Source organism: Coregonus clupeaformis, unplaced genomic scaffold (genome assembly GCF_020615455.1).
Source record: "Coregonus clupeaformis isolate EN_2021a unplaced genomic scaffold, ASM2061545v1 scaf0206, whole genome shotgun sequence".
Taxonomy (NCBI): Eukaryota; Metazoa; Chordata; class Actinopteri; order Salmoniformes; family Salmonidae; genus Coregonus; species Coregonus clupeaformis.
In genome coordinates, this window is record NW_025533661.1 from 88,725 (window position 1) to 102,853 (window position 14,129).

Consider the following 14,129-nt stretch of genomic DNA (forward strand, 5'->3'; position numbering starts at 1 on the left):
CACTATGCTGACAGACACAGCATACCTTCTTGCCACAGCTCCCATTGATGTGCCATCCTGGATGAGCTGCACTACCTGAGCCACTTGTGTGGGTTGTAGACTCCGTCTCATGCTACCACTAGAATGAATGCACCGCCAGCATTCAAAAGTGACCAAAACATCAGCCAGGAAGCATAGGAACTCAGAAGTGGTCTGTGGTCACCACCTGAAGAACCACTTCTTTATTGGGGGTGTCTTGCTAATTGCCTATAATTTCCACCTGTTGTCTATTCCATTTGCACAACAGCATGTGACATTTATTGTCAATCAGTATTGCTTCCTAAGTGGACAGTTTGATTTCACAGAAGTGTGATTGACTTGGAGTTACATTGTGTTGTTTAAGTGTTCCCTTTATTTTTTTGAGCAGTGTATTTATTTACTTACTTTTTTTTATGTTCAAATGTATTATTATTCATTATTTTTTCCCCCAATTTCGTGATATCCAAATTGGTAGTTACAGTATTGTCCCATCGCTGCAACTCCCGTGCGGATTTGTGAGAGGCGAAGGTCGAGAGCCATGCGTCCTCCGAAACACGACTCCGCCAAGCCGCACTGCTTCTTGACACAAACCCTCCCCTAACCCGGACGACGCTGGGCCAATTGTACGCCGGCTCATGGGTCTCCCGGTCGCGGCCGGCTTCGACACAGCCCGGGATCAAACACGGATCTGTAGCGACGCCTCTAGCACTGATCAGTGCCTTAGACCGCTGCGCCACTCAGGAGGCCCTGGGATTATGTTTTTTAAGACGTGTTCTGAGCAGTAGATTTCGGCTTGAATTTTGACTCAGAAAGTAATATTGACTCAGAAAAGGTGACCACTGCTTTACAGTTTCATTTTCACATCCTACTAGCAGGGGGCCTGTTTAATACATCCTAGTGCATGATAGAGTAGGAGTGAAGGGGTTTTGCACGCAATTTAAATGTCTAGGGTGCAAGCATTTTGGCTTGAAAATACATAGTTGACATTTGGGAGAGGCTCCAAAGCTGACTGGTTCAGGAGTAGCCTAAGTTAAGGGACTATACTTGTTTCAATGTCAAATGACACTCAGCAGATTTTTGCAGAAGGACTAGGTGTGCACAAGAGGTCATAGATGACTATTGTATGTCCTCCTGATGCAAATCTTGTGTGTGCAAGGGCATTATGTAGATTGACAGGCCCTGTCCAGACACTACCTGTAATCCCTATATCTCTAGACACTAAGTAGATCTAAAAGGATTGGAAAGGTATATGCAATATATACAAGGAGTATACCAAACATTAGGAACACCTTCCTAATGTTGAGTTGCAGGGCCTTTGTTCACTGCAACGTGAATCTTCATGCATGTCTAGGGGTCACTAATTGAAAGCCTTGACCAGGCAATCAACCAAGACACACAACTGTGATTAAGTGCCAATCTACACTGAACAAAAATATAAACGCAGTGGTCTAAGGCACTGCATCGCAGTGCTAGCTGTGCCACTAGAGATCTTGGTTCGAATCCAGGCTCTGTCGCAGCCGGCCGCGACCGGGAGACTCATGGGCGGCGCACAATTGGCCCAGCGTCGTCCAGGGTAGGGGAGGGAATGGCCGGCAGGGATGTAGCTCAGTTGGTAGAGCATGGCATTTGCAACGCCAGGGTTGTGGGTTCAATTCCCACGGGGGGCCAGTATAAAAAATATATATGTATTCACTAACTGTAAGTCGCTCTGGATAAGAGCTTCTGCTAAATGACGTAAATGTAAATGTGTCTGAGAGTCTTTAGAGGCCTTTTGGCAAACACCAAGCGGCATGTCGGCGGTAGAGCATGGCGTTTGCAACGCCAGGGTTGTGGGGTTCGATTCCCACAGGGGGCCAGTATAAACAAATAAAATAATGTATGCACTCACTAACTGTAAGTCGCTCTGGATAAGAGCGTCTGCTAAATGACTGAAACGTAAATGTAAAGTGTTGGTCCCATATTTCATGAGCTGAAATAAATGATCCCAGAAATGTACAACACAAAATGTGTTTACATCCCTGTTAGTGAGCATTTCTTCTTTGACAAGATAATCCAGCTACCTGACAGGTGAGGCATATCAAGAAGCTGATTAAACAGCATGATCATTACACAGGTGTAACTTGTGCAGGGGACAATCAAAGGCCACTCTAAAATGTGCCGTTTTTTCACACAAAGGCACAGATGTCTCAAGTTGAGGGAGTGCGCAATTGGCATGCTGACTGCAGGAATGTCCACCAGAGCTGTTGCCAGATAATTGAATCTTAATTTCTCTACCATAAGCTGCCTCCGTCGTTTTAGAGAATTTGGCAGTACGTCCAACTGGCCTCACAACCGCAAACCATGTGTATGGCGTTGTGTGGGCGAGCGGTTTGCTGATGTCAACGTGGTGGCGGTGGGGTTATGGTATGGGCAGGCATAAGCTATGGACAACGAACACAATTGCATTTTATCTATGGCAATTTGAATGCACAGAGATACTGTGACAAGATCCTGAGGCCCATTGCTGATGCATTTTTTTTTTTTTGAAGGTATCTGTGACCAACAGATGCATATCTGTATTCCCAGTCATGTGAAATCCATTGATTAGGGCCTAATGAATTTATTTCAATTGACTGATTCCTTATATGAACTGTAACTCTGTAAAATCTTTGAAATTGTTGCATGTTGCGTTTATATTTTTGTTCAGTATAGTTGAAGGGTAGGGTGCTTTAGTGTAGGTTAATCTACCTAGCCTATATGATGTTGCATGCATATAGGCCTAGTCACTCATGGATCAAACGCAATTTAAACATTTAACAAAGCATGGAAATTGTGATATATTGTTGTTTCTTAGGCTGCGCATTCACACAAGCAGCCCAATTCTGAGCTTTTTCCACTAATTGGTCTTTTGACCAATCACATCAGATCTTTTCACGTCAGATCTTTTTCAGAGCTGATTTGATTGGTCAAAAATATCAGAATTGGGCTGCCTATCTAAAATGCAGCCAAAGAGACAGACCTAGTCGACTCATCTTGAACTGAGATGTTCCGATAAAAGCTACGATAAAAAAAAAATCGGATTAGGCTAGGCATATCTATCGTAAAACCAGTTTGGACATCAGAGCATTTAGGAATAAAAGCTAACAGGGAAACAAAACAGGTGTATTTCCTTCCCATTAAGACAAGATCTTACAACAAATTAATGGGTTGTTCCACGAAAAGTACATTTTGCATCCGTTTGACATTTTAAGTAGAAATTAGGCACCAATATTGAATTTAAAAGCCTGTTATATTAAATGAAGTGCCCTTTAATATAGACCACATGGAGAATTCAATAAATCAGACTTGCAATCCGTGCACCCCCTGCAATCTGCATACACATACTAACACGCGCAATTCAAGTACATATTAATTTTGTATTGTAGATATGTGGTAGTAGAATAGTGGCCTGAGGGCACACAATGTAGTCCCGTGTAGCTCAGTTGGTAGAGCATGGCGTTTACAACGCCAGGGTTGTGGGTTCGATTCCCACGGGGAACCAGTATGAAAATGTATGTAGTCACTAACTGTAAGTCGCTCTGGATAAGAGCGTCTGCTAAATGACTAAAATGTAAATGCGCTGTGAAAAGTGCTATAAAATGTAATGTAATATGTATAATTGTACTGGTGGGTCTAGTCCTGAACGCTGATTGCTTAAAACCACGTTCCAGCCTGTGTCTAGTCCACAAGTTACCACCGGCTAAATCTATGACGTTAAAATGCCTATTTACTCTGTTCCATCTGACTGCGCAATCCACTGTCTCACCAGCCCAGACAGCCAATTTATTAACTTGATCTCCACTATAAAAAGCATCTAGACATTCTCACATTTCTTTAAGACTAACATTTCGTTTTCAACAGCGGAGATTTGTATAAACCTTGCTGTCTGTCGCTCCGACATTTGCAACATTGTTTCAATAATGAAATTCAATATCCAGCTGTCCCATAGTAATGAATGTGTCGGGACGAGACGGACAAGCAGGTAGCCGGTATTTGGAGGATATATTGGCACGGTTTGCCCACCTTCGTCTTTGTCTCGGGCCTAACAACACCCGTGCCAATATATCCTCAAAACACCGGCTTCTCTGGCATTATCACTTAATTGTATATAACTGCCTTAATGTTGCTGGAACCCAGGAAGAGTAGCTGCCAAGTCAGCATAAAATAAATAATGGCGATCCTTAATAAATGCAAATACCCTCTGTAACTTCTAAGAAGATTTTAACCCGCTTAACCCCAACATTTCTCCAAGTTTTTACCATCATTGTAAAGCCGTAGTTATTTTGTTGCTTTGACAAAGTCATTTCTGAAGATTACTTATTTAATGTGACTAGTGATTAATTTACATTTGTCCCTCATTTTAAGGTCAACCCCTGAAATGAACTCTCGTTTTAATATGGTGAAACTATTCCTTTTAAAATATATTTTTTCAAAAAGAAACATTGAACATCTAATAGTCTAATCAAAGTGTAAAATGCAGGTGAGCTGGTTCTACTCTTTTTGGCCATTTTCCGGTGTTTTGTGGTGGAAAACTGAGCGTGTCGAGCATAACACATCAACCCTGATACCCATACAGTGAGGGGGAAAAAGTATTTGATCCCCTGCTGATTTTGCACGTTTGCCCACTGACAAAGACATGATCAGTCTATAATTTTAGTGGTAGGTTTATTTGAACAGTGAGAGACAGAATAACAACAAAATAATCCAGAAAAACGCATGTCAAAAATTTTATAAATTGATTTGCATTTTAATGAGGAAAATAAGTATTTGACCCCTCTGCAAAACATGACTTAGTACTTGGTGGCAAAACCCTTGTTGGCAATCACAGAAGTCAGACGTTTCTTGTAGTTGGCCACCAGGTTTGCACACATCTCAGGAGGGATTTTGTCCCACTCCTCTTTGCAGATCTTCTCCAAGTCATTAAGGTTTTGAGGCTGACGTTTGGCAACTCAAACCTTCAGCTCCCTCCACAGATTTTCTATGGGATTAAGGTCTGGAGACTGGCTAGGCCACTCCAGGACCTTAATGTGCTTCTTCTTGAGCCACTCCTTTGTTACCTTGGCCGTGTGTTTTGGATCATTGACATGCTGGAATACCCATCCACGACCCATTTTCAATGCCCTGGCTGAGGGAAGGAGGTTCTCACCCAAGATTTGACTGTACATGGCCCCCTCCATCGTCCCTTTGATGCGGTGAAGTTGTCCTGTCCCCTTAGCAGAAAAACACCCCCAAAGCATAATGTTTCCACCTCCATGTTTGACGGTGGGGATGGTGTTCTTGGGGTCAATGGCAGCATTCCTCCTCCTCCAAACACGGCGACTTGAGTTGATTCCAAAGAGCTCGATTTTGGTCTCATCTGACCACAACACTTTCATCCAGTTCTCCTCTGAATCATTCAGATGTTCATTGGCAAACTTCAGACGGGCCTGTATACAGTGGGGAGAACAAGTATTTGATACACTGCCGATTTTGCAGGTTTTCCTACTTACAAAGCATGTAGAGGTCTGTAATTTTTTTTTAAATCCAGAAAATCACATTGTATGATTTTTAAGTAATTAATTTGCATTTTATTGCATGACATAAGTATTTGATACATCAGAAAAGCAGAACTTAATATTTGGTACAGAAACCTTTGTTTGCAATTACAGAGATCATACGGTTTCTGTAGGTCTTGACCAGGTTTGCACAAACTGCAGCAGGGATTTTGGTCCACTCCTCCATACAGACCTTATCCAGATCCTTCATGTTTCGGGGCTGTCGCTGGGCAATACGGACTTTCAGCTCCCTCCAAATATGTTCTATTGGGTTCAGGTCTGGAGACTGGCTAGACCACTCCAGGACCTTGAGATGCTTCTTACGGAGCCACTCCTTAGTTGCCCTGGCTGTGTGTTTCGGGTCGTTGTCATGCTGGAAGACCCAGCCATGGCCCATTTTCAATGCTCTTCCTGAGGGAAGGAGGTTGTTGGCCAAGATCTTGCGATACATGGCCCCATCCATCCTCCCCTCAATACGGTGCAGTCGTCCTGTCCCCTTTGCAGAAAAGCATCCCCAAAGAATGATGTTTCCACCTCCATGCTTCACAGTTGGGATGGTGTTCTTGGGGTTGTACTCATCCTTCTTCTTCCTCCAAACACGGCGAGTGGAGTTTAGACCAAAAAGCTCTATTTTTGTCTCATCAGACCACATTACCTTCTCCCATTCCTCCTCTGGATCATCCAGATGGTCATCGGCAAACTTCAGATGGGCCTGGACATGCGCTGGCTTGAGCAGGGGGACCTTGCGTGCGCTGCAGGATTTTAATCCATGACGGCGTAGTGTGTTACTAATGGTTTTCTTTGAGACTGTGGTCCCAGCTCTCTTCAGGTCAATGACCAGGTCCTGCCGTGTAGTTCTGGGCTGATCCCTCACCTTCCTCATGATCATTGATGCCCCACGAGGTGAGATCTTGCATGGAGCCCCAGACTGAGGGTGATTGACCGTCATCTTGAACTTCTTCCATTTTCTAATAATTGCGCCAACAGTTGTTGCCTTCTCACCAAGCTGCTAGCCTATTGTCCTGTAGCCCATCCCAGCCTTGTGCAGGTCTACAATTTTATCCCTGATGTCCTTACACAGCTCTCTGGTCTTGGCCATTGTGGAGAGGTTGGAGTCTGTTTGATTGAGTGTGTGGACAGGTGTCTTTTATACAGGTAACGAGTTCAAACAGATGCAGTTAATACAGGTAATGAGTGGAGAACAGGAGGGCTTCTTAAAGAAAAACTAACAGGTCTGTGAGAGCCGGAATTCTTACTGGTTGGTAGGTGATCAAATACTTATGTCATGCAATAAAATGCAAATTAATTACTTTAAAATCATACAATGTGATTTTCTGGATTTTTGTTTTAGATTCCGTCTCTCACAGTTGAAGTGTACCTATGATAAAAAAAATTACAGACCTCTACATGCTTTGTAAGTAGGAAAACCTGCAAAAATCGGCAGTGTATCAAATACTTGTTCTCCCCACTGTATGTGCTTTCTTGAGCAGGGGGACCTTGCGGGCGCTGCAGGATTTCAGTCCTTCACCGCGTAGTGTGTTACCAATTGTTTTCTTGGTGACTATGGTCCCAGCTACCTTGAGATCATTGACAAGATCCTCCCGTGTAGTTCTGGGATGATTCCACATCGTTCTCATGATCATTGTAACTCCACGAGGTGAGATCTTGCATGGAGCCCCAGGCCGAGGGAGATTGACAGTTATTTTGTGTTTCTTCCATTTGCAAATAATCGCACCAACTGTTGTCACCTTCTCACCAAGCTGCTTGGCGATGGTCTTGTAGCCCATTCCAGCCTTGTGTAGGTCTACAATCTTGTCCCTGACATTCTTGGAGAGCTCTTTGGTCTTGGCCATGGTGGAGAGTTTGGAATCTGATTGATTGATTGCTTCTGTGAACAGGTGTCTTTTATACAGGTAACAAACTGAGATTAGGAGCACTCCCTTTAAGAGTGTGCTCCTAATCTCAGCTCGTTACCTGTATAAAAGACACCTGGGAGTCAGAAATCTTTCTGATTGAGAGGGGGTCAAATACTAATTTCCCTCATTAAAATGCAAATCAATTTATAACATTTTTGGCATGCGTTTTTCTGGATTTTGTTGTTGTTATTCTGTCTCTCACTGTTCAAATAAACCTACCATTAAAATTATAGACTGATCATTTCTTTGTCAGTGGGCAAACTTACAAAATCAGCAGGGGATCAAAATACTTTTTTCCCCTCACTGTAGATAGAGGCTAGAATTGTTTTAACTATTTAAATTGTTTGTGAAGCTTGCATTCAATTGCCACTCCCTGTTGCACACAACACACTTCCATTCCCCCTGTCACCAGGGGATTTATGGCTGATTTAAGATGAAATCGCCAAGCCTGTTACAGTCAACCATGTTACTTTATTTGGCACGTAATAGGCACTTACTATAGTCATTTATTTAACCTCTTGAGATGGGAAAACGTTTTATATTAAGTTTAACATGTGCTCTTTATGACAGAATGCTAAAATGATGTGAAATCAAGTTTCTGGACCAAGTTACACTCCTCAAAAGGCACCAATTTTTGTATTTACTATTAACATTGTAATTGTTGCCACCAAGACCACCAGTTACGGTTTACAGAGGGAGTGGTTTGTTGTGGCGTGGCGTGGCTAAAACATGCCATGATATTTTTACACCGAATCACCTCAGTGAGCTGCTAACATCTTCAACACCCTTAATAACAACCTTAATCCAGGACTGTGTTCATTAGGCACCAAACGGAAGAAAACATACTGAAACAGGGATGGACTACCTCGATAAGAAACGTTTTGCTAAAGTGTGAACCTACTGAACACAGCCAAGTGCAGGCAGATTACGTAACAAATCACTGCAAACATTTCACATAAACCGTAGCGCTGGGACACAGCTAGTCCATTCACAGCACAGCCCTGCCTACCTGAGCCTGACAAATACTGAGAAACGTAAACAATTTCAGCATTCTGTCAGTCACTTTAACTTGCTATCAACAGGTTCCTATAATTTGCAACCCTGACAGGATTACCTTGGTTCCCCTTTGTGCTGAGCAGAAGTACGCCTAACTAAGTTGTGATGCACAGTACACACCCTTTCTTTGGTGGGAATACGAACCAAAACAAAACAACTGGACCATCTTAGGTGATATAACTCAGGGTAAGGTTCTGAAATGTACACAATTTCTATGTGAAAATGGAACTAGGAAAATTCTACTCGCCCCATCAAATAGACTACAATTGAAAGCAAAATGTTCTGTGTCGACTCTCAAAAGGTGTACACAACCTAAATGACCAGGTGTTTGAAAACTTTTCAAATATATTTTATCCTAGGTTCAATTAAAAGAAGCCTCTGTTGTCTGCAGGTAACATGACAGTCCGCTGTGACTTCACTGACAATCAGTAAAACAAAAACTGTAGTGTGTTCCTGGATTACATAACAGCTACAGCATACAGTGCAGACTTGGCCAAAATGCAAAGCACACTAAAGCACTGAAAATGCATTACTTGAAATTCGGGAAGTTTGTGAGGTGTCATCATGAAAAAAAATATTGCATCATAGTACCAGTAATGCACCCAACTTCACTGATTTGAATAGCTAGGCTATTTTCTCAGTAATATATACAGTACCAGTCAAAAGTTTGGACACACCTACTCATTCCAGGGTTTTTCTTTATTTTTTACTATTTTCTACATTGTAGAATAGTGAAGACATCAAAACTATGAAATAAAACATATGGAATCAAGTAGTAACCAAAAAATGTGTTAAACAAATCAAAATAAATGTTATATTTGAGATTCTTCAGATAGCCACCCTTTGCCTTGACAGCTTTGCACACTCTTGGCATTCTCTCAACCAGCTTCATGAGGTAGTCACCTGGAATGCATTTCAATTAACAGGTGTGCCTTGTTCAAAGTTAATTTGTGGAATTTCTTTCCTTCTTAATGCGTTTGAGCCAATCAGTTTTGTTGTTACAAGGTCAGGGGTGGTATACAGAAGATAGCACTATTTGGTAAAAGACCAAGTCCATATTATGGCAAGAACAACTCAAATAAGCAAAGAGAAACAGTCCATCCTTACTTTAAGACATGAAGGTTAGTCAATCCAGAACATTAAGAACTTTGAAAGTTTCAAGTGCAGTCGCAAAAACCATAAAGCACTTTGATGAAACTGCCTCTCATGAGGACCGCCACAAGAAAGAAAGACCCAGAGTTACCTCTTCTGCAGAGGATAAGTTCATTAGAGTTAACTGCACCTCAGATTGCAGCCCAAATAAATGCTTCACAGAGTTCAAGTAACAGACATCTCAACATCAACTGTTCAGAGGAGACTGTGTGAAGCAGGCCTTCATGGTCGATTTGATGCAAAGAAACCACTACTAAAGGACACCAATAATAAGAAGAGACTTGCTTTGGCCAAGAAACACGAGCAATGGACATTAGACCGGTGGAAATCTGTCCTTTGGTCTGATTAGATTTTTAGGTTCCAACCGCAGTGTCTTTGTGAGACGCAGAGTAGGTGAACGGATGATCTCTGCATGTGTGGTTCCCACCGTGAAGCATGGAGGAAGTGGTGTTATAGTGCTTTGCTGGTGACACGGTCTGTGTTCATTAAGGCACACATAACCAGCATGGCTACCACAGCGATACACCATCCCATCTGGTTTGCGCTTAATGGGACTGTCATTTGTTTGACCCAAAACACACCTCTAGGCTGTGTAAGGGCTATTTGACCAAGAAGGAGAATGATGGAGTACTGCATCATATGACCTGGCTTCCACAATCATCCAACCACAACCCAATTGAGATGGTTTGGGATGAGTTGGACCGCAGAGTGAAGGAAAAGCAGCCAACAAGTGCTCAGCATATGTGGGAACTCCTTCAAGACTGTTGGAAAAGCATTCCTCATGAAGCTGGTTGAGAGAAGGCCAAAAGTGTGCAAAGCTGTCATCAAGGCAAAGGATGGCTACTTTGAAGAATCTAAAATATATTTTGATTTGTTTAACACTTTTTTGGTTACTACATGATTCCATGTGTTATTCTACAATGTAGAAAATAGCAAAAATAAAGGAAAACCATTGAATGAGTAGTTGTCCAAACTGTATGTATGTATGTATGTATGTATGTATGTATGTATGTATGCATGCATGTGTGTGTGTATATATATATATAATGCAATGTTAGATATGTATGAGATGGAGATATTATTTCAGATAGGGCTTTGCTATGCTGTTCATGGACACTATTGCACACTTCAGACAAGGAACAGGCTAGGCCACATGTCACCCTCTAGCAGGTGGCCTTGGCAAGTTCTTCCCGCCTCCATTTGGACTCCTCGCTTCAACCATAAATCCTCATGTTTCGAACAGGAACACGTTTAGCTGACTTCGCAAAATAGAACAATAATGAATAGTTCGACGAATTAGACAATACACAAAAGTGATACAATGTAGCAGTAGTTAGCTAATCTCTTTGATGTCATTGCGCTCCAAGGCACGTGCAAACGAGAGCCAAAAATCGTACACAATGGGGTGATATGGGGTGGTGGGCTTTGTGTGAAGAAATATAAATGGCTGGCTGTCTTTATGTAAATTGTAAATTAAGTTCTATACCAGCTCAATAAATTGTGTATTGCATTTACCTTAGTTGGGACTACTGGGTCAGCATCCTCAGCTTGCCAGACCTCGACCACGCTGGACATTTGACTCAGGGCTTGGTGGGAGGAAGAGAGGGGCAAGAGGTGTAAACATGAAAGCTTGAGAGGAACACTCACTGTCAAACACAGATAGCTGTCATAGAAATATTGTCTAGATAAAATGCTTTACCCAATTTTTATAACCGTGGAGTGTGGATTGCGCAAACGGTTGTTTGTCAACGTTCAGCATAAACGTGTGCAAACGCTTGACTGACAAAGGCGTGTGTTCAACTGGCCGTGATCTCACTCGCCGAGGGCGAGAGTGGGATATGCAAAAAATCTATTTTCCAATTCACACATGCGTATTAATATACACTTGTACATGTTAAATAGGCCAATAAGCACCCACCAAATTATTATTATTAACCGGCTAGCTTGCCTTTAGGTTAGCGATGGCTTTGGTAGCTTGTAAACACATAGCTTTAACGTTTATAAAAGCCGAGCTATACATTTTAACGTAACCAATAAATAAATTGAAACATTTAAAACAGCCAGTCCAAAGTCAAAACAATGTCATTTAGCTAGATAACTACTGTTACAATTAAACGAAGTTTTCTTGTAGCTAAATTAGCTAGCTACTGTAACGCGACACTTAACTGAAATAAGTAACGTTATGGCTTGTATGAACCAACACAGGAAACTGTCCACTGATCAAAAAATACTTAATAAAATAGTCTTAACATTTATAAGTGAATAACGTTAGCTGCCTACATGGTCTGCATACATCAACATATTCGATACTATCGGGCAAATTATGCCGAATTTTAATCCATAATACGATGGTTGCAGTAGCATTCCCGTTTTCGCATAGCGACTTGTCTTCACTGTCAACTCAGTAACGTTAGCTGTAACGTTACTGGCAGTTCTCGCCGACATTTTCGCAACGGGTGTTGAATTATTGAAGCAAATGTACTTCTCCAGACCTTGTAATTGAGCCCCTCCATGCTGTACGCAGGGCAAAAGTAGTGGTAGAATTCCGAGTAGAATATTAATCCACGTTTTTCTGTGACAGTGGCTGCCTTGTTGGAACTCCCGTACACCCGCCATGCTGCCCTGTTCAGCTAGCAGCCTGCCTTGTGCTACGCTTGGCTTTCTCTTTCTCACGCAAACCCTCCCACCCTGTTCTGTTCCTCAATTCTCGCCCTCTTTCTCGCTGTGTATGTGGAGAGTATGCGCCGACTACGGCCAAGCGGTTGCATTCGTCTGCCTGCGTGTGTGTTGGTTGACTCTGGCACAATGAGGCGGACTTGAACGTGACGAACTAAACCCACCAAATTATTAAACTCATGGGAATATCGCGTGCACAATTCAATACGCAAGTAAATCGGACAGAGAACAAAGTTTATGCGAAACATTCTATTTCGTTTTTTTCCGCGCGGGCAAACAACTACCATGCGGCCAAATCTAGGTTGTGATGATGTGCTTGTAGACCCATTGTTTTTAAATTGTCTATACTACCCCCCTACTACTGAGGTTGAAAAACATTGTGCCTATCAAATGATCATGAACAAAGTCAATAGCATCATCAATCCAAAGGTTAAGAGAGATTCCATCATGTGGTTTCCATATAGAATAATCAAACTGCAATATTCATAGAGCTAGAAGTCCCTCCAACATCCACACCAATGAAGTCCCTGCAAACTCAAATTATGCCATAAGAACCCTTTCACATAAAGCACATTTCTTGCATTTCATCTAATACTAGCTTTATACTTGAATAGAGTTATAAAGGACATTGGCTGTGAGATAACTGCTATAGTAATACCAATTACAGTATTCAAGTTCAACATTGAAACAGGCCATGTGCTATAGGCCAGTGTTGGGTTAGAAAAAATGGTTGGTAGACAATTAGTGGCATACATAAAAGTCAATAGCCTATATGTAAATTAAGTACACTTTGGAAACTACAGCTCTAGGGTGTGAACTTTAATTTTTTTGTGTGCAGACTTGGAGTTGGTACATTCGGGTCAATCTCATGAATGAGAATGGACATACTAAGCAGGTTCACACACAAATACTCTTCTGTGGTGGGTGTGTCATTGTTCAAACGTTCAGGCCAAGAATGTTTAGACTAGGTATGTTATGCTTGAAATAATATCTGCACACTGTAGTCGGTAGAGGGTTCAGGTAAAGTATACTGAACAAAAATAAATGCAACATGCAACAATTTCAATGATTTTACTGAGTTACAATTTATAAGAAAATCAGTCAATTTAAATAAATTCATTAGGCCCTAATCTATGGATTTCACATGACTGGGAGGGCATAGGCCCACCCACTTGGGAGCCAGGTCCACCAACTGAGGAGCCAGGCTCAGTCAATCAGGATGAGTTTTTCCACACAAAAGGGCTTTTTTACAGACAGAAATACTTTTTACAGACAGAAATACTGCAGGTGATGAAGCCAGATGTGAAGGTCTTGGGCTGCCGTGGTTACACGTGGTCTACGGTTGTGAGGCCAGTTGGACACACTGCCAAATTCTCTAAAACAACGTTGGAGGCAGCTTAGGGTAGAGAAATGAACATTCAATTCTCTGGCAACAGACATTCCTGCAGTCAGCATGGCAATGGCACACTCCCTCAAAACTTGAGACATCTGTGGCATTGTGTTGTGTGACAAAGCTGCACCTTTTTTAGAGTGGCCTTTTATTGTCCCCAGCACAAGGTGCACCTGTGTAATGATTATGCTGTTTAATCAGCTTCTTGATATGCCACACCTGTCAGTTGGATGGATTATCTTGGCAAAGGAGAGGTGCTCACTAACGGGGATGTAAACAAATTTGTGCACAACATTTGAGAAATAAGCTTTTTGTGCATATAGAACATTTCTGGCATCTTTTATTTCAGCTCATGAAACTAACACTTTA

The 14,129-nt window shown here is 42.0% G+C and overlaps 1 protein-coding gene and 1 non-coding gene across 2 annotated transcripts in view; one reads left to right on the plus strand and one right to left on the minus strand.

The window, feature by feature from the left end:
- The window catches only part of LOC123484149 (transmembrane protein 131-like), a 34,199-nt gene extending 21,654 nt beyond the window's left edge, over positions 1 to 12,545 (minus strand). The window contains exons 1-2 of the mRNA XM_045214162.1: positions 12,187 to 12,545; positions 11,210 to 11,280 (exon numbers count right to left, since the gene is read on the minus strand). Coding sequence (XP_045070097.1) covers positions 11,210 to 11,280; positions 12,187 to 12,310 — 195 coding nt within the window. The 5' untranslated portion in view covers positions 12,311 to 12,545. The remainder of the gene's footprint in view (positions 1 to 11,209; positions 11,281 to 12,186) is intronic.
- Positions 3,465 to 3,535, plus strand: trnav-uac. Its single transcript has one exon. It is a non-coding gene; the product is annotated as a tRNA-Val (tRNA).
- Positions 12,546 to 14,129: the final 1,584 nt, after the last annotated feature.